At 44.5% G+C, this 21,000-nt stretch overlaps 1 protein-coding gene across 1 annotated transcript; it reads left to right on the top strand.

Annotated features, from left to right (window-relative positions):
- The first annotated feature begins 484 nt into the window (after window positions 1-484).
- LOC132224053 (glycine receptor subunit alpha-4) lies at window positions 485-20,171 on the top strand. Its single transcript, XM_059679125.1, has 9 exons — window positions 485-555; window positions 4,121-4,251; window positions 4,525-4,592; window positions 5,237-5,460; window positions 5,582-5,664; window positions 7,191-7,331; window positions 10,058-10,272; window positions 14,152-14,301; window positions 19,881-20,171. The coding sequence occupies exons 1-9, from the start codon at window positions 485-487 to the stop codon at window positions 20,169-20,171; spliced, it is 1,374 nt and encodes a 457-aa protein (XP_059535108.1).
- The last annotated feature ends 829 nt before the right edge of the window (window positions 20,172-21,000 follow it).

Consider the following 21,000-nt stretch of genomic DNA (forward strand, 5'->3'; position numbering starts at 1 on the left):
TCCCTAACACACTGATGAGCTCCAAAACCTACTCCAACTGCAAGCGACTGTATCTTTAAATTGCTGCTTTCTGAGGGTGCATCTGGGGGAAGGTGGGAGGAAGGGAAACATCTTTCTCCCAGTCTCCCTCCTCTCTCCCTTCCAAGACTCCCCAGGGTTTGGAGACTAGTTACTGCCCAAAGAAAATTTCTTCCAGCTCCTGCCACCGGCGGAGTCCAGGCTCTAGGCGAGCCAGAGCAGGAGCTGTTAGGGTTATCTATGTCAAGATCATTTCCAGGGAAAGAGTTCTGGCCCCTGACTGGTAACAGCAGGGCAGAGGAAAAAGGAGCAGAGAGAGAGAGAGAAAACTCCTAGCCTGGCCCAGCAGGCTCCTTGTGAGCTAACCAAGTTGGAGGAAAGCTCTGTACTTTCGGCAGTCCCCTCAGGATATCCCCTCTCACCTTGGCAACCAGGCTGAGAAAGGGTTCTTCAGGGTCCCTGCAGAATGACAACTCGAGTTCCTGCAACCCTCTCCTTCCTTTTCCTCTGGACCCTGCCAGGGCAGGTCCTCCTCAGGTGAGCTGAGTGGGGGTAAGAAGGAGGTGCATGCAAACTCTGGCCGGGGGCAGCAGGGGCATTTGTCACAGTTTTTTCTAAGTTTGCAAAAACCCCACATTCTGGAGGGCTCCAGGGGAGGACACACATTCCCCCAATCAGGACCCAGGAGCCTTTCATGAAGTGGGTAAAGGCCCTGGAGTTAATAAGAAGGATTCTGCATGGGTGGGAGCTTTCTGGGCCTGGGGAGGGAGTAGGTAGCTAAGCCGCAGAACAGAGGCCATCTGTCCTGTCATCCAATTCTATCCCCCTACACTGCTCAGATCCCTAAAGATGACACCAACATCTGCCAGATGCCCACTCAAGAGGCTTTGAGTAGCAGGGGCTTGCCCCAAACAACATCAGAATGAATCTAGGCTGACCAAACCTTGGCTTTCTGCAGTCACCCTGCCTGTGTGCACATAGCTGCTCACTGTCCCTGGGTGGGCACTAGGTGTAAGTCATTTCCTGGCTAGGGAGCAAGACATGTTTTAGGTTCCCTATAAATGTCCCCCAACCCATTCCCACTCCTTAGACCAGGAGACAGTCTAGGTGAACAGGATGTGCTGAGGAAGAAAGATTGTTGTAGCTTGGGCTGAACTGGTCATAAGAACGGTACCTCCCAAAGTGGAGGGGGGTGAGGTAGTACTGCAGTACTATCTTCCTCCTCTTAATTCAATAAACACCCAGAACTGCTTGCCTCTGAGGAGCCTCCTGCCTTACTGCTTGCATACATGTTGGCTGGCTGGAAGACAGGGATGCAATATCGTGGCAGGGGGGCAGGGGGGTGTAAATTTCTGCAAAGTGAAAAACAGTCCAAAGTGGAATGGCAACTCAGTTGGAGTTGATAGGAAGATGAGGCAGAAGTGGAAACCCAGCTGGGCCTTGCTGGACCTTCTGGAGGGGAGGGAAGGGGAGGGGAGGGGAGGGGAGGGGAGGGGAGGGGAGGGGAGGGGAGGGGAGGGGAGGGGAGGGGAGGGGAGGGGAAGGGAGGCTATCTGGAGGCCCAAGCTTCAATGGCAGCATTTCCGCTTGAGTAATTAAAGCAAGACAGGCCCTTAGGAAGTCTTGAATCCAATTCCTTTATTGTACATATGGAAACTAAGGCTTAGAGAAGGGATATGACCTGTCTAAGGTCACTCAGGTACCCAGGAGCAGATCAGAGTTCTCTTCTTACCCCACTGCAGGGCCTTGCATGAGCAAGATTTTCAGCTCTGCAACCTTCTTCATCTGCCAGCATTTGGGTCTTCCCAGGAATGAAAGGGAGGAAGGAGTGGCTACACACAGTGACTCTGCTCTCAGGTCCACAGACAAGGTAACCCCAGAGTAAAGGGGCTAAAACAGTGATTGGAGCCCAAGACAGTGAATACCAAGGCTTGTGCCAGGGTCCTGGGGCTGGGGCTAGTAGGAGAGGTGACCTGAGAGTGGGGCTGAGGAGGGTGGCAAGGGTCTGGTTGCTCCACAGACAGGTGGCTGGTGGCCAAAAGCAGCACCTGGCTGGTGTGGATGGCCTGTGGTGAAGACATGGACTTCTGCTTACTCCTGCACCACCACCAGCCTTCTCAGATTTTCAGTCTCCTTAGGCCACCTGCTCTCGCAGGCCCTGCTTGGGGCCAAGGTAGCCTCTGTGTCAGGGTAAGGGCTTCCTCCCACTCAGGGGATTCAAGGAGGCAGGATTTTAGGTGGTCAGGGTACAGCTGCCACTGGTCTTCCCCCTTGGAAGCCCACCCTGACCTGCTTGCATCATTGTATTGTGGTAGATGCACTTAGTTTTGAAGTCAATAGCTCTAGGTTTGAGTTTTAACTTTATCATTTACTAGCTCTCTGATTGTGAACAAGTGGCTTCACCTTGCTGGTATTCAGTTTCATTATCTGTATAATGGGGATAATAATAGTACTTATTGAGAGGATTGATGTGAGAACTAAACTAGATAAGGTGAGCAAAACATTTAGTATGGTGCCTTAGCTATTTTTGTTGTTGTATCCATCACTGGCGGGTGTATAGATTTACTGGGAAAGAAGAGCCCGCTGGCTCAAAGGAGACTCGGACCCAGAAGAACCGCAGCCACCCTGCCTCCAGCCTCACGGTGCAGCAGTGGAGGAGCTAGCTCTAGACCTGGAGCAGTGGTGATGGCAGGAGAAGCAGGAGGCAAAGGTTCCATCCAGGAGTACAGCCTAAGCTCAGGCCCTGAGCCCCACCCCTACCCTCAAGGCTTTCCTGAGGTCCTGGTCCCTCCTCTAGCTGTTGGCTGGTAAGCAGAAAAGCAGGCATGCAGAAGAGTCTTTGCTGCTCTTAGAGGGAAACTTGTCAAGGGGGAAAAAAAAGGATGACTTCTAGCCTAGGCCAAGCACACTGGCTCCTTCCTCAAAATCAAGCTGTTAGGAAGAAAAGATAGTCGTTGACCCTCTCAGTATAGCCATCCTACTGGGAGGCTTTCCCATGCTCCTAGAACCCTGCTTCCTCACCTGTTTTGTTGCCAAAGCATGTTTACCTGCCTGCAGTTGCCACAATGCTGAAATGAGTCCAGCTCAAAACAGTTTCCTGTCAGAGCAAATGCCAGAAGCCAAGCCTCCCTCTCCAGAAGCTAGGTTATAAAGCCTGAGTGGCTCAGCATGAAGGCCAAAAAACTGAAACCAACTTTCAGGGATGCCATTATCCTTGAGCCCTTCCAATCCTTTGCTAGGTCAGGTAGGCAAAATGTTGCCATGGCCACATTATTTCCAGTGAGTGGTCACTCTTCTTTGAGTGCATTCAAGGCATCTTCAGAAAGAGAATGCTGGATGAGCCTTAGATTTGAGTCCTGATCTTGTCACTCACCAGCTGTGAGATTTGGGGCAAGCCAGTCATCTTTCAATTTGTTTATTTGTTTTATATTCTACATATAAGTGAGATTATACAGCATTTGCTTTCTCTGACTTATTTCATTTAGCATAATACCCTAGGTCCATCCATGTTGTCTCAAATGTCAAGATTTCATTCCTTTTTATTGCTGTGTGATATTCCAGTGTATGTGTCTTCTTTATCCATTCATCTATCCATGTTCACCTAGATTTCTTCCATATATTAGCTATTATAAATAATTCTGCAATAAATATATGGCTAAATATCTCTTTCTTCAAATGACTGTTTGTTTTCTTTGGATGAATACGCAGAAGTGGGATTGATGGATCATATGGTAATTCCACTTTTAATTTTTTTTAGGAACCTCCATACTGTTTTGCATAGTGGTTGCACAAGTTTAGAGCCCCATAAGTCTCTCCACTTTTGGAAGCCTCAGTTTTCTCATGTGTAATGGAAATAATCGTCCTCACCCCCATGACACTGAGAATGGTGAGGGTAAAAAATCTAATATATGTGAAAGCCATTTTCTAGACCTAACTGGTGAACTGCCATGTTGGTTTATGGCTGTGGCACCCAGAGACGCATTCTGTCCCATCCTTCTGCCTGATGGGAAGATCAGCCAGAGGTGATTAGGAACAGGGAAAAAAGGATCTGTGGTAAAGGCAGAATACAACTGGCCTCAGACATGTTATCTCTCCTGTCCAGGGTGGCCTTGGCAAAAGAGGAAATAGAATCTGGGACCAAGGGGTCCCAGACCATGTCGCCCTCTGATTTCCTTGACAAGCTTATGGGGCAGACATCTGGATATGATGCCAGGATTCGGCCCAATTTTAAAGGTAAGAATCATTCATTCTAAAAAAAAAAAAAAAAAAAACCCTCCCTTTCCTCACCTTTTTGAGGACACACTGCCAAGACAGCTCCTATTGCTTGAAATTGGAGGTACAAGGCTAGCTCTTACAATTCAGAAGGAGCTTCTCCTCCTTGTTGCCTATGGGCACTGCCCTCTCCTATCAGTGTTCTAGCCTTAAGCTCAAGGAGGGAGTCCTTGAACCTGCTCCCAGCCACATGGAATGTGACTGTGCCAATGTGACTGTGCTTTGCTCCCTTAGGCCCACCCGTGAATGTGACCTGCAACATCTTCATCAATAGTTTTGGCTCTGTCACTGAGACTACCATGGTAAGGTCTCTCTGTTACCCACTTCCACTCTAATGTGAATGGGTGAAGCCCTCTAGATAGCAAGCCTTCTCTCCCTCTGCTGTCCTCTTCCAGTTTCATGGTCATAGCTAAAGCTATGGTACGTGTAAAATTGGTCACTGGGAGGAATTCTTTCCCCAGTTCCTGGTTTCAGTGATAAAGGAAGACTATTCTAAGCAGCAGATGGTCCAGATTGGGAGGTAGCTTGCTGCAGAGCACAGGCTTTGGAATCAGAAAGCCTATGTTCAAATCCTGACTACCTCAAATAGCTGTGTGACCTTAGGCAGGTTACTTAAATCTCTGTCTCAGTTTCCTCATCTGTAACATGGGGGTCATTACAACACCCTCCTCACAGAGTGGGTGTGAAATTTAAATGAGGTGAAACACATAAAGAAAGCACTTAGCAGACAACTTGGTGCATAGTAAGTGCTTAATAAATGTCTTTTACCTTTCCATCTTTGGAAGACATATCAGCCCAAGACAGGCTCCTTCTCCAGTGGATAATGCCCATTACCTCTGAGATGTGATCTCAGCATTTCTATCCCATGTCCCTCCTGTCCATGTATGGCTTGCTGGGCTCCTGGAATATCACTGCCTCAGATGGACCCATATCTACACCCTTGCAGGACTATCGGGTGAATGTCTTCTTGCGGCAGCAATGGCACGACCCACGACTGGCCTACCAAGAATATCCTGATGACTCGCTGGACCTTGACCCTTCCATGCTGGATTCTATCTGGAAACCAGACCTGTTCTTTGCCAATGAGAAAGGGGCCAACTTCCATGAGGTGACCACAGACAACAAGTTACTGCGCATCTTCAAGAATGGGAATGTGCTCTACAGCATCAGGTATGTGGGAGAGTTTGGGTCAAAAAGAAGCTAGGTGGAATCTGAGGGGTGGAAGGGGGTCCCCTGTGTTGTACTTGGCCCCAGTGAACCAATGTCACTTATTTCTTACTGTCCCTGCCAGGCTGACCCTCATTTTGTCCTGTCCAATGGACCTCAAGAACTTCCCTATGGACATCCAGACCTGCATAATGCAACTGGAGAGCTGTAAGTGTCCCTAGAGAGTCACAGAGCAAGGCCTGGGATCCCAGCTAGTTAACTCCATCTCATGATATTCCAGACAGGAAAAGGGCATCCCAGAGTGGGGAGGGACATCGCCAAGCACACACAATTCTTGACACAGATGAGACTAGAAGCCAGGGCTCACTAACACCCAACCCAGTGTGTTTTTCCATTCCCACACAATTTGCTGACCTGGCTGTTTCATGGGGCTGGAAATGGGAAGGCCCATCTTATATACAAATTTCCTTATGCTTGTTATGAGGGGCCATTTAAGGGGCACTTCCTCTGCCCAAAATACGTTCCCTCTCACAGTGCCTGAAGTAATTCTACTTCAACTCCTCCTGAGTTAAGACATTCAAGATGCCTGTAAAACTGCCAGAGTTGGCAGGGGCGGGGTATTCTTTGAATCCGAATACTTCATGAACGCAGATAACTTTTGTAGAGAGGTGGAAGAGGACAGTTCTAGGCTTAGGACAGTGTCCAGGGTGGCAAAGTCAGCCAAGATCTACTCTATGGCAGAGGTTCCAGCCTGCAGGGGCTGCCCCAAGAACAGAGAAGCTAAAGGACAAGGTTGAACCATCACTTATGTCCATTCCTTTGCCATCACATGGGCAAGGTGAGACTTTGAGATCAGCAGGCATCCACAGTCCTCAGAGAACAAGGCTCGGTAAGCTGTTTCCAGCATGTAATAAGTTTGTCAGCTAGAATGTGCCATATGTGGTCAGCTCTTTAGAGTTCATAAACCAATTTCATGACCAGGTTCCCATTACCCTCTCACAATTCTAAAAAGTAGGTAGAGCATTTTACAGAAGGGGATGGGACTTTCCTACTATGACAAGCTACTCTGGGTCAAGGCTCTACTCTGGACATTTGTGAGCCTTGGTGTTTCTGCTTCCATTTCTATCTGACATGTGTAAATATGGCCATAGATGTAACAGGAGCCTTCACAAACTTCTCTCTGTGAGCAACTTGGCGTGTTCATGTGTTAGCTCTCCGTTTTCCTCAGTTTAGGGCTCCAGCTAAAAGTCTATGTTGTCCACATTATCCCACTCATAACTGTCAGGGCATAAACAGCTCTTCCTCTCCGGGGTGAGGTAGCAGAAGCCTTGGCTCTAAGGCTGGCTCTGCTTGAGACATGTGGTTGGTACACATGCTTACTCCCCTGGGTTTGAGAGATGGCAAGAGGTTCCCAGCTGGGTTCCTTGACATCTTTCCAACCTTTTGACCTGCTTTCTAGGTCTGCCAGAATAATTTCTCTTTGGGCCTTACTAATGCCTGAGAACTAGGTAGGAGAGAAGCTGGAAATATTTCTGATTTGTCCACTTAGATGGGCCTATGAGACATTTGACCAAGTAATCTCTTCAGAAAGGTTTCCCTTCCCCAGATGAGCATGGAGCTCCTAAAATCCAGGCCTTACTCCTCATCTGTTCTTTCTGGCCAGTTCTAACCCTCACCCTACCCCTATCCAACACCCACAATCTGCAACCCTCTGCCATCTCTGTCACTTTCAGTTGGCTATACCATGAATGACCTCGTGTTTGAGTGGCTGGAAGATGCTCCTGCTGTCCAAGTGGCTGAGGGGCTGACTCTGCCCCAGTTTATCTTGCGAGATGAAAAGGATCTAAGCTATTGTACCAAACACTACAATACAGGTAAAAAACCAGGGTCTTTACTGGCTGAGTCACAGGAGGGCCTCCAGAGGGGAGGAAAGGGGGCAAGGCAGCCAACTTCTATGGAAGGTTCAGTCTATGTCAGACATAGTGTTAAGTGCTTTATATTCCTCATCTCATTATGGCAGGAGTTATCAGCCCCATTTTTCTGAAAGGGCAAACTGAGGTTCTAAGAAGTTAAATCAATTGCTCAAATCATACAGCTACTAAATGACTGATTTAGAATTCAAATTCAGATTTATCTAATTCCAAAGCCCATGTTCTTGTCCCTGTCACATGCTACAGAGCAAATGGGCCTGTGCCACTGAATGGAAGGAGCGTTCCACCTGCCTTGGGGTCAACTTCATGGGGAAGGTTGGTGAAAATACCTCTGGAAGTAGTTAATGACTTGGCTGAACCAGGAGGGAACAGGCCTCAGGGCACTTGCCAGCTTCTTTTCCACACCTCCTACTACTGCCTAACTCTCTTGGACTAGCCTGTCTTCCCAGGTGTGAAATATGGGCTAGCCGCTACTGGGTAGAGAGGAGCTGCCAGAGGATCTGCCCCCTTGCTTCTTTCTCAATTCCCTTGGCAATTTCACTGCTAAGACTTAGGACCCTGAGATAGAGATCACAGGGTGAAGAGGAGAGATCCTAGGTACCTCCTATGGTGTGCCACCCTATGAATATGTGAGTTTCTGTGTAGGGAGTGAAGAGAGGAATGGACCATTGAATTTTTTTAAATGCTGGTGGGAGTGGAAATTGGTATAACCTTTATTGAGGGGGGAAACCTGGAAATTTGCATGTAGTCCCCTGGGGAGCCTATTCAAATGTTGATTCCTGGGCTCTCCCCCTCAGAGATTCTGGTCTGCATTTGAACAAACCATCCTGAGCATTCTGATGCAGGTGGTCCAGGGGGCATGTTTTGAGAAACTTTAGAAGCTATAAATGTTTTCCTCCGTGTTGATCCAGGAATCCCCATTCTTTGGAATTATAAGGAAATATTTTAAAATATCATATTGACTTTAGATCCCAAGAAGGTTCCTGGGTCACTGTTTATACTAGCAGAAACATGGAATTGTAGCTATCCACCAATAAGAAAGAGGTTAAATAAATTACATAATGCCTCATTACCCAGATGTTTAATAGGATGCTTGCAAGTTGCTTATAGCAACAGGGGAAATTACAAGTGGAAAAGGCTTAGATTCAAAGTTGTATAAACAGAATAATATATTGTGGTAAAAGAAACAAATCAAAAGCACGTGGTTAAAAATTCTGGAAGGAAATAGCACAAAATGTTTTTAAAGTAGTGTGATGTATTTAGATAAGAGCAAGAACTTTGGAGTCAGAGCAGAGCTTGAGTTCTGGCTCCATCATTTACCAGTTGGGTACCCTTGAGAAGCATAACTTGATCTCCTCAAGCCTCAGTATTTCTATCTGTAAAATGGAAAATAATGTTTTCCTGCCCTAAAGAGTTTCTATGGGATTTAAATGAGACAAACTTAGTAAAGTCAGAGTACTTAGTAGGGGCTTGTCAGCTTATGAATATCATTCCTTCTCTACTTCTCACTCTTTTCTGTACTAAACAAGTGTGAATTTTGTCATTACAAACAAAACTGCTATAACCAATAAAAGAAGAAGAAAAGAAAATATGGATACCTAGCAAAGGCATTTCATGACAAGAAGCCCAGAGTGAGGTGAGGTGGGCTGGACTAGGGGAGGAGCAGTAGGAGATCACAGCATCACACAGCATGTCAAACCCATAATCAGTCACTCATGAAATCACCAGCCTTGAGGAATAAGACAGGCCTGATAACAGCAAGCCTAAGCCAAAATAAAATAACAGTATACACATCCTCTGCTTTTTGCTTTGGTTATTCTGAACCTCTGCCTCTAAGAGAAGCTCTGAGCTAGTGTTTTCTTCATCTCAGGGTGTGGGAAGCAAGGCAAAATAAAGATGGCTGGCAGAGGAGGCAAAGCATTGGTACATGTGCCTGGAGCTTTTGTTGGTGGACTAGAATGCTGCTGCCCAGTACTCTGTAGGAACCAACCCGCTGCATGCTGTCTACAGCTGGTCTCTCTTGGACATTGTTTCCAGATGTTTGCTAGTCGGCTGCTCTCACTTGCTTAAGACATGGATAGTGTTTATTTCAGTGAATCATTGTTGTTAGAGAGTTTCCAGGGTACCAGCAAGGCTGCTGAGATTTGAGTGGAGTCTAAGCTCATTGCTTTCTTAATAATGATGGTAGTACCAGCTACCTATGTGCTCAACACCAAAAATACATTATCTCATTTAATTCCCACAATAGCCCAGTGATGAAGTTGATATTGTTATTACTCTGTTTTACAAGCAAGGAAACTGAAACTCAAAAAGGTTAGGTGTTTTCCCTGAGGTCACATAACTAGTAAATGGAAGATTCAGAATTCAAGCCCAGGCAGTCTGTCTCTGCAGCCCTTCTGCTCTGAATCCTCTTGTAGTGATACCATGTGGAAGGCCTTCTGCTGGAAACTAAAATGCTGGGAGCAGGAGGTCAAGTCCTTGATGGCTGCTCTGAGAGCTTCCTCAAAACACATTTGGCACTCCCTGGGACCATTTTGAAGACTCATTTATTGGTCCAGCTGAGGAACTCAGAGGCTAGCCCTCGGAGATAAGACTGCCCCAGTCCTGCCTCTCAGGCTCAGCTGCAGGCTGGAGACCTGGGGCCTCATAACTCACCTCTTTCCTTGCAGGGAAATTCACCTGCATTGAGGTAAAGTTTCACCTGGAACGGCAGATGGGCTACTATCTGATTCAGATGTACATCCCCAGCCTACTCATCGTCATCCTGTCCTGGGTTTCCTTCTGGATCAACATGGATGCTGCACCTGCCCGTGTGGGCCTAGGCATCACGACCGTGCTCACCATGACCACTCAGAGCTCTGGCTCCCGAGCCTCTTTGCCAAAGGTGAAGAGACGTGCAATAGAACTTGCTTGCCATAGAGTTCGCTGTTTCCCATTCATCCCAAGTCCCACCTGCTCACTATTTTCCTTGGATTTAAGGTAGAGAAGAGCCATTGAGCAAGAACAAGTGGCTTCTTTCTCTTCCTCCATAACATACGGCTAACAGTGTGGAAGCTGGGGTCATGGATGCTGTCTGTCTAGGGAACAAGTAGAGATAGTGCCTGATTTACTTTGACTTTCACCAGGAAATACTAGCATGTCTAAAACCAAAAGACCCTTAGCAAGTAGGAAGTTTCCCTCCCCCATGGTACAGATGAGGACAATACAGCCCAATACAGAATGACCTTCTCAAGGTCATAGCCCATAAGAAACAAAGAAATATAAGCATTTTAAACCAACAGCTGTCTCTCACTATGTCAGAAATCAGATACTATTACAAAGAGCTCTAGAGACAATGTCTGTTCTTTTGGGGTGTGAAAAAGTTGAGGTAGCAAATAGTGATTAAAATCAGTGGACTCTGCTCATCTGGGGCCTGATGATATTTTGATTATGCTAAAAGATTTGTGCTGATGGGACTGGGCTAGGATCTCCCTGCCTTGTGTCTTCATGTATGGAATTTAGAGGTCACCTCAAAGTCCTTATGGTCAGCAAGTCTCTGAAAAAATTAGGGAGAAAGCCTATCCATTCTATAAATATTTAATGAGCATATACTATGTACCAGACACTGCACTAGGCCACAGAGAAATCATGGGAAGCAAAATCAACAGAATTCCTTGTGGATTTTACAATGAACATATTCCCTCTTGTTCTGATTTGATGGGAACCAGGACCTGTGATCTCTCATCTCCTAGTGCTCATTCCTAATAAGTTTACTGGGGACTTAAAAAGGGAGTAATCTGGAGATCCATAGTAAATTTACCAATTTGCTAAATGAGGGTGAGTAGTGGTTAAGAGGGATTAGAGTCAGGCATATTTGAGCTTAAGTCCCAGCATTATCCTTTACTAATGGTGACCTTAGGAAAATTTCTAAACCTTTCAATCTCCTCTCCTATAATATGGGAATAAGAATATTACCTCTTCCAAAAACAAGGGTGAAAAAATAATATTACCTCTTCTAGAGGGTTATTAAAAAATAAATAAGACAATGTATTAACACAGAAGAGTGTTTGGCAAATAGTAACCACTCAATAAATGCTAGCTATTATTGTAATTATTAGTTGTCAGGGTAGAAATAACTGAGTGGTAGACCTAGAGCTAAAGCAGCTGGTTATGATCCCAATTATTTTTAAGATACCAGTAAATATTTGAGGTGGACCAACACCTTTAGGGATAATTGGTGACAAAGTTCAAATTAGTATCAAGTGTCCCAGGGGAAATTGTCAGAGATCTTTTCCTATGATTATGTTTTCTAAATGACCAGGGGTATTAAGGAGGGTCTATGATGGCCGTTTTGTGCTAATGGCCTTGCATGAAGACCAGAGGCAGAAAAGTAGTTCAGACCTAAGAACCCTGCCCTAGTTTACTGCCACAGCCATGCAAAGAGATTCTTCTCTAACTCATTCTGTCTTGCCCTCTGGGTAGATTTTGATGACCTTTTTGTTGACCTATTATCCAGTAAGCAAAATATGAAGACATGTACCCCAAACAAAATAGTTTCACTGACCAGCCCCACAGAACAAGGGACTGAGTAAATCAGGGAGCTTCTGCTCATTCTTGAGTTTGTGCAATATTAAATTTGGTGGAAGCCCCAAGGAAAGAGGTGGGGCCAGGTCAGGGGCTTCTGAAAACCACGCCAATCCCACCCCAGTACAACTTTAGTGTGGAGGGTGAGAGACGCAGAGGCTCACTTTGTGAAGGAACTCGGCTGGGATAGTCATTCCTCATGTCCCCAGGAAACTACTTCTTTATTGCCATATGGGGGTTCCCAAAGGCATTGATCTCTGTCTCCTTGCCATTCTTGATGTATACAATGCCAGGTGGCTCAGTGTAGAACTGAAAGGCTAAATGGAATATTCTACCAGGGACTGAAAGATTAGACCTAAAGCCACAACAGTTGGAGAAGTGACCCAATTCTCTCAAGATCCTGCAATCTAAATGGCCCATAGTTCTTGGGGTAGGTAGTAGTGAGGAAGACAAAAACAGGAAAAAGAAACCAGTACAGAAAAATACATTGCTAAACCACCCACTCATTCATCCATCCACCCATTCTTTCAAAAAATATATACTTATGTGCCAGACACTCAGCTAGGCACTGTGATTGAACAGTGGATATGATAGAAATAGTCCGTGCCATCCAAGAGTTCAGTCTAGTGAAGGAAATGGCCAGTTGTATTTGATGGATGCTAAGAAATTTTAAGTAACATGGGCACATAGAGCAGAGGCAACCAATCCAGATTGGAATGTTTAAGAAAGGCTTCCTAAAGAATGTGGTATCTGAAGTGAATAGTAGAGTAAAAGCTATTGAGGTAAGAGAGACAGGAAGATATTGTCTCCTGGGGAAACTACTGAAATAGTTCACCATGGCAGGATCATAGATTGCAAGGGGTAAGATGGAACTGAAGAAGTAGGCAGAGGTAACTAAGATGTTACACTCTGGGAAGTATAGACTGTATTGTAAGGGTACTGAAGAGCTAATGAAGAGTTGGTAGCAGGGGAGTGATATAATCACATTTACATTTTGAAAACAAAACTCTAGCTACTGTTTTGAAAACAGATTGGAGATGGCAAGCATAGAGAAGTTTCCATAGCCAGGGTGGGTAGCACTCTCTGAGGACCCCTTCCTTGTTCTGCTCTCCTGTGTAGGATATGAGGCCCCAACTTGCCACTGAGCTCAATTCCTTAGCAGAGGACTCTCACAAAGAGCTGTAGGAAAAACCACAATGTCAAGGGAAGAACAGGGGTGGAGGAGGAAAAGGGAGGAACTCCTAATATGATATTGAGACTTCAGCCTAGGTAAATGGCAGTGTCACCGAATCAAAAGCTCAGAACCCCTAACTCCAAGATTATGCCTTCTCACTGGGTGATCTTGGCTAAGACTTTTTCTCTTAGGCCTCAACTGTCCTCACATGTCTCATAGGGGAATAACGAACCCTGACCAATTACCACCATGGTTGTAAGAACTCTAGAAAATAAAAGGGGGAAAAAAGAAAAGGGCCAACAAATGCAACACTCATGTTGTTTGCTATTTATTGAAAGAAAAGACTCAGAAGATGCCTTTGTCAGTGTTGTTCACTGGTTAGAGCATCAGCCTACACAACAAAATGTCACAGGTTCGATTTCCAGTCAAGGGCACGTACCTGGGTTGTAGATTTGATCCCCAGCCCCAGTCAGGGTGCATGCAGGAGGCAACCAGTCTATGTGTCTCTCTCAGATTGATGTTTCTTTTTCTCTCCCTGCCTCTCTCTTCCCTCCCTCCCTTCCTCTCTTTCTAAAAATCAATGGGAAAAAATATCCTTGGGTAAGGTTTAACCAAAAAAAGCATCAGAAGAAGATAAGAATAAAAAGAATAATCAGAATTAGAAGTACAAAAGGAAGGAAGGAAGGAAGGAAGGAAGGAAGGAAGGAAGGAAGGAAGGGAGAGAGGGAGAGAGGGAGGGAGAGAGAGAGAGAGAGAGAGAGAGAGAGAGAGAGAGAGAGAGAGAGAGAGAGGTGTAGGGAGGAAAGGCAGATGGAAGTGCAGGTTGAACAGTGTAGAGAGGTGAAGGATAATCTGACATAGGACTTCAGACAATGGAACATATGGTAAAAAAAGCTTCTTTAAAAACCAGAAGAAATTCAAGATAAAACTGAAGAATAGCAGGTAGTTGATATGGGCTGACAACCCACTGGATAGGCCATGGAAGAACTCTAGAAAGGTTGACTGTTCTGTTGATGGATGTTACAGGTGTCCTATGTGAAGGCAATCGACATCTGGATGGCTGTGTGTCTGCTCTTCGTGTTCGCTGCCCTGCTGGAGTACGCTGCTGTGAATTTTGTCTCCTGTCAGCATAAAGAATTTATAAGACTTCGAAGAAGGCAGAGGCGCCAGCACATGGTGTGTATAATTAGGGAGGGGCCAACTTCCTTTCTTCCCAGGACTCCTTTCTCCCTACCACTACTCCCACAAACTAGACCAAACCTAGGTCTGCAAGGACTAGACAGGCAATCAGAAACCCTGGATTCTAGTCCCCGTGTGGTCACAGAGAAGTTAAGTACTTTAACACCTTTGATTCCATTTCCTTATCTGTCCATTGGAACACTAATGCCTATAGGGCAATCTCCTAGAGTGATTAAGAGCATGGGCACAGGGCTGGGCACATAAACACTGAAAAAAATGTTAGCCAGTATTAGAACCTTATCAAATTTGTTCATATGAGATTGCTTTGAGAATTAGTAATGTTTGCTCCTGGCTCTCCTTCCACCCAAGAGAAAGGTACTCCAGGTTGTCATATACTGATTAAGAATTCAATAGCTCTAGCCAGTTTGGCTCAGTGGATAGAACATCAGCCTGCAGATTGAAGGGTCCGAGGTTGATTCTGGTCATGGGCACATGCCCGGGTTGTGGGCTCAATCCCCAATAGGGGGCATGCAAAAGGCAGCTGATCCGGTGATTCTCTTTCATCATTGATGTTTCTGTTTCTCTCTACCTCTCCCTTCCTCTCTGAAATCAATAAAATATAATAAATAAAAGTCAATGGAAAAATATCCTTGGGTGAGGATTAACAAACAAAACAAAACAGAACAAAAGAATTCAAGAGTCCAGCATTGGTGCCTTTTAGGGGAGGATTTTATAAGGGCTCTCATAGCTATGCTGTAATTGAGAAGCCATCACTTGCCTCTTCTAGCTGTTAGATTTCTTTGCCTTGATCTTCATTAGATGCATCAGAGTTGTTGGATATGAATTGTTCTCTCTTACTCTTGCTTGCTAACCCCGTATCTTCTACAATAGAGTGATCACCTGGGGAAATTGAGTAAGGATCTTGTCGTCATGACAACGGAGGCAGTTTACCCCCATTGCCCAGACAGTAGGTGTTAGGTACATTGTCATGGCAACAGAGGTGCCTGAGCCACTCACAGAAACAAATGCCAATGTATGAGCAAAGCTGAAAGCTTTGCTGATCTACATACTAGTCGCTTAATCATCACACACAGAGTTCAGGTCTGTCTCATTGCTTTCTGCCTAGTATGGATGCTCAAAAGCCAGAGGGGCAAGCACATATTATCTCTGGGGAGGAGGAAGAGGGAAGGGGGGGAGAAAAATGATGTTCTGAGCCCACTGTTGAAGCCACTCTAGCACTAACGCTCCTCTCCTCCTAACACCCCACCTCCCACCTGAGCTGCTCCCGAGATACCCCTACCATATGTCATGATGAAGGCAGGGCTCCTGTCTCATCTTACGGTTTTTAGGAATTTATCAATTCTTGCCCTGCTTTAATCCTTTGGTTGGGACCTAGGAATTCCGCCCTCTAGTGGAATTATTCGTAACTGCATCTCCTTGAGTAAGACCCATTCTTCAACAGACCTACTGTTATAAGCCCTTCCTATCCCATGCTGAAGGATAGAAAAAATATACAGACTTGGCATAAGGGCAAGAGGGTGCACTATTGTCTAATATAACTGTCCCTACCCCCTCTTTAGCTAAGTCAAACCTTCCTGCAGCTACCAAAATCCTATTGTTATAGGAATTTTGATCTTGATGCCTTCTCAATGCCTACCTTGGAAAAAAAGAGTAGACTTCCAAACAGTTCCAGATTCCTTTTTACAGCTCAATTGCCTGTGTGAGTGTCCTAGCAACATAAGACTGCTGCAGTTAATGTAGAGCTACTGGTTGACACTAGCCCCACCATCTCCCCTTCACCTCTCCTCCCCGAACTGCCCACAGCCTATCCCCTCCTACTTGTATATAGGTGGATCTTGATCTCATAATGGAGTCTGTCATAACCAGTGCTCAATTATGACAGTTATAACAGTAGCCTGGGCCCTGCTTAGGCTCATGGATCCTGCCTGAAAGTGGGCTGGGCTTACTATTAATGTAAATAAAACTTGAAAATCCAAACCATTAGTCCATGGCCCACTTCAAGTTTCCTAAAGCTACTGCTATCCCAGAGGAATGGTAGCAGGGATCCTGGAAATCACTAAGCTGGCTGGAAAAATTGATGCAGAGTTGATCCATTTCTGGAACCTCTCTCCGGGCCCTGCTGGAGAAGCAGCAGTTTTTAGTCTGAAAGAAGCCCTTTTAAGGGAAGGAAGATAATCCATATGCTTTTCAGGGAACCCATATCCAAGAGAATTTTAGGTGTGTTCTAGGAGTTGGCCAACTGATCACCCAACTCCAGGCTTAATATTGTTCTTCTCTACTCTCTCCTCAACCACCAAATTCCACTGCATGATGGTCTTCTTCCATGTCACTGTCTAAAGTAGTTTACCCTTTTCCCATATATTTCTGATTTGTCTTCCCAGCTAGTCTAAGTGTCACAGGGAAGGGTCTGTCTCTCTTGTTTTTATAACCTCACTGAAGCCTAGCACCAGGCTCTGGACACAGTACCATTTAACCCAGTTCACCAACCTTTGTAGGCTGACTGGTGAGGGCTATTTTTCAAGCTGGACAGAGAGGAAGCCTTGACATTATCAATAGAACACCTTGAGAAATGGAAGAAATTTCAAAATATTGCCAAGTCCTCTCAGGGGCTTGGCCCCAGAATGCTGCTTGCCTCTGTCCCTTCCCCAGCACCCTCTTCCATTCTCCAATCTCTTCTCTTCACTTTAATACTTATAATTCAATACCTATCACTCTTTCCCATCTCCACACCTCACCTCCCACACTGTGCATTCCCTTACCAGCTTGGTTTTGGAATATCCTCCCTCTCTAGTTCTCCAGCCCTCCTCCCCTATATATAGCTACAACAAAAAATATTCTATTTCAATAACTGTGGAAGCAATAATGTGTTGTGTAAGTCTCCATTGTCCCTCCCAACACACACACACACACACACACACACACACACACACACTTCAGAATCTGGGCCTAAATAGATAATAACCAAATCCAGGACCCCCGCCCTTGGATTTCAGGCCACTTATCTTTGCTCCCCCAACTACAACTGGTAGAACACATTTTTAAAAATTTCTTAAAGCCAAGAACCACTTACTCTATATTAGCCACATTTTTTCTCCTGTGTAAAATAGCATTTTTCAGCCTTGGAAATATTTTCCTTTAAATTTACTGTGATTGCAGAAAGGGGTAAATAATTAGATCTATAGAAACAGCCATTGGATTCAATTCTCTTTCAGAGCTTTTTGCAAACATATAGTTCATGCTTGTATCTTCTTGCTGGGAGGGGGGGCACTGAGGGGATCAAGATGAGCAGTGAGGAATGGGGGATCTGAGGAACCTGAACTGGAAAGCAAAACAGAAAATCATTTTATTTACTCACTTATTTTTCAATTATTTGGGGGTTATTTTCTTTACCTCTGGTTCTTCATCTCTAAAATGGGTCTAGCACAATCTCTCATGTAGGAATAATGTGTAAATGAACTTGAAAATACAGGTTAGGTGAGCCAGGGACTTTGGTGACTAAGGTTACATAAATAACTGAGCAGAGAGCTAAGGCTGCCCCACTGTAACAACTCAGGGCCAAAGCAAAACCACAGTTGTGAATTGTCTCTGGCCTACTATTTATACAACTATCTCCACAAAACCTTGTAAAATCAATGATTGGGTAGCAAAGCTCTCTTGTGGGCAGATTTAAGAGAGATTTTTCCCTATGCCAAAGGTGCTACCCTTTCTAGAGGCTGAGAGCATGAGGACATTGTGCGGAGGTGGGGCAAGGAGTAATTTTTTTCTGGCAAAGACTTGTAACTGAGTAAGATCTGCCTCCATGTGAACAAATCCATTCCCTGTCCTATATGCTGAAGAATGTGGCTCATCAGATGATTCATTTATTCAACTGCTATCCACTGGATGCCTACTAGATGCCAGATACTGTGCTAGGCATGGGGGACACAGCAGTGAACAGGACTAATGCTTTTTCCCAAGTTGGTACCAGGAGCCCATAGGAAGCAGGAAAAGAAATGGGATCTGTTGTTGAATCTCTGCTTTGAGCTTGCCTTTCCCTGATGCCTGATGATAGGCTAGGCCTTCTAGTGATATAATAATTAAAGGTTATTGGGACCCAACAGACCAACATCTTATCTATGAAGCCACTTTACAATACGTTATCACAACTTCAGAGGTCCCATTATAAGAACCTTATGATGTCCTTCTAATTGCACGGCATGTGTAAAAATCTACTCTATTCACATCTTATGTATATCTATGTCACATCCATTCAACAAGCATATTTCTTATTCTGTTTTAGCACTGAAATCCCCCAGTCTCAGGAAGCCTTCAGTCCTGGGCAAACCAAGAAAGTAGTTAACATCATCACACAAGAGGGCATTTCACTTCAGGTGTTTTCTTAGCTGAAGCTTTTACTCTTGTAAACATCAATTCTCTTAAAAATTGTAACCATCTTTGAATGAAGTATTTCTAGGTTCTGGGATATATTTACTTGTCTTCTGTCTAATTTCAAAGCTGTAAACTATCATTTCTGATAGCAGTGTAGACAAAATTAGGCGAGTTTGAGTTGTATATAAACAAAGAGTAAATAGGATCTGAGTGGGGGGCCTGAAAGGCTCTTATATGAGTAAAGCTCTCTCTATTCATCATCCAGGGGCATTGGTTCTCTCTTTCTCTTTCTCTCTCTCTCTCTCCCCCCTCCTCTATCTCTCTCATTCTCTATCTCTATATTTCTCTCTATCTCTACTCTTAACTCTATATTTCTGTCCTTACTTCCTGGTTCTCAGCTGTGTTATAGCTATGCAAAGTTGTCAGCTGAAGATTAGATAAATGAACTTTGCATAGTCTGCTACCTTACTTAGTGCTTATATAAAATTTACTTCCTCAATGTTAATGTGTTCATCATAATGCAGGTAGCATAGAGAAAAGAATGTGTACTGGGTAAGAAATGTTACCCTAGATGAACTGATCCCTATGTCTAAATCATCTGATTTGCAGAGAAACATATGTATCTGCAATACAGTAATCAGCTTTACCCTCATTTGGATAACCTACTAGGTTATTTAAATTTTTGGAATTTTTATCTTTGAGTGGAGATAAACAATTTTTAAAAGATACTATGTCTATGTAAACGGAGAATTAATTATGTAGCTCTTGAAAGTCATTGAATTCAAATTCAACAAGTCTAAAAATCTCAACTGTGCTTTCTAAAGATTTCTTTTTTTTTGTTTATTCTGTTTATCAGTCAGAGATAATTTAACATTGAAATGTTCCTCCCACAGTGGGTTGGTACTTCACTAGCTTTTAGATGGTTCTAAATGATGTTATGCATTTTTAAAAAGCACCTTGGGGCTTATCTGCAAATGGAAATGGAATAGTAACATACCATATGATACTTAACATTTATGTATCTCATGAGTAGTTTTGTGGCCATAAAAAAAGCATGCAAAGGGCCTGTGTACCCAGATACCTTGTCTGCATCGCCTCACCTGTGAGATATTTGTATGGATGGCTCTCTATCCTTCTGTCTTAGAGCTGTGTCCTTACATTCTGTCTTTTCTCCCATGTAATTCTAGGAGGAAGACATCATCCAAGAAAGTCGCTTCTATTTCCATGGCTATGGCCTGGGCCACTTCCTGCAGGCAAGGGATGAAGGTCCGATAAAAGGTTCTAGCATTTATAGCTCCCAGCCTCCAGCCCCTCTTCTAAGGGAGAGAGAAACCATGCAGAAACTCTACGTGGACCAAGCCAAGAGGATTGACACCATCTCTCGAGCTGTCTTCCCTTTCACTTTCCTCATCTTCAACATCTTCTACTGGGTTGTCTATAAAGTATTACGGTCAGAAGATATCCACCAGGCACTGTGAATAGGATCAGGACTAGAGAGTCTAACTGTTGGCCTCCTTCTTCCTCATGGATGGACTTTCCCCTTCTGTTAGATTCCATCAGGAGGTTAAACAGTTTCTTCATGATCTGCCACACAGAACTTCATTAGCCAATCCCAAAACTATGTGGGTCTATACTATATAATGCCAACAGTGGCTGCACAAGATAGTTTGTCTACTCTAATCCGGATTTTCTCCATGCTATCCTGTTGCTCATGAAAGTAAATCTTGGACATACTCTTGGATGACCTTCCCTTGCTGAAGCCTCTGTTTTCCATTTCTCTAGTGGAGATTACAGATCACTGCTACTAGATTCCAACACTTATCATCTTAAACTGCACCACTCTTTGCTCTGCCACCTCCCACCCAGAGCCGGGCCTTTACTGTGCCCTCTGTCCTCCTCCTACCACAAGCGCAAATAATAAGTCTTTCCCATCCACAGGTGCTCCCCTGCATGACTCAGCCAGGTTTTCTTGACTGTAGGAGAAAGGCAAGGTGACAGGTTCCCCACTTCTCAGCAAAGTTGGAACAGTCATGGGCTGCACTGGGGTAGGGCATTGTTATACAAGCCAACAAGAGGTCTTCAGATCTCCTACGATGCTCAACACTGTCAGAATGAGATCAGGAATTTTGGACTTTCAAAAAGACCATCCTTCCAGACCTACCTGAACTTCCTGGTCTCCGAAATATGTTTTTTCCCTAACTAGCATGGTGACAGGGCATGTTTAGCTGTTGGAGAGTATTAAAAATGCTTACTTTTTAAAGAATTTACCCACTGATGTTAGAAAACTTTTAAGAAAAGTGAAATCTA

Source organism: Myotis daubentonii, chromosome X (assembly GCF_963259705.1).
Source record: "Myotis daubentonii chromosome X, mMyoDau2.1, whole genome shotgun sequence".
Lineage (NCBI taxonomy): Eukaryota > Metazoa > Chordata > Mammalia > Chiroptera > Vespertilionidae > Myotis > Myotis daubentonii.

Coding starts and splice junctions, on each gene's coding strand:
- LOC132224053 (XM_059679125.1), top strand. CDS start 485: ATGACAACTCGAGTTCCTGCAACCCTCTCCTTCCTTTTCCTCTGGACC. Junction 7,332..10,057: donor TACCAAACACTACAATACAG/GTAAAAAACCAG, acceptor CTTTCCTTGCAG/GGAAATTCACCTGCATTGAG. Junction 10,273..14,151: donor CCCGAGCCTCTTTGCCAAAG/GTGAAGAGACGT, acceptor TGGATGTTACAG/GTGTCCTATGTGAAGGCAAT.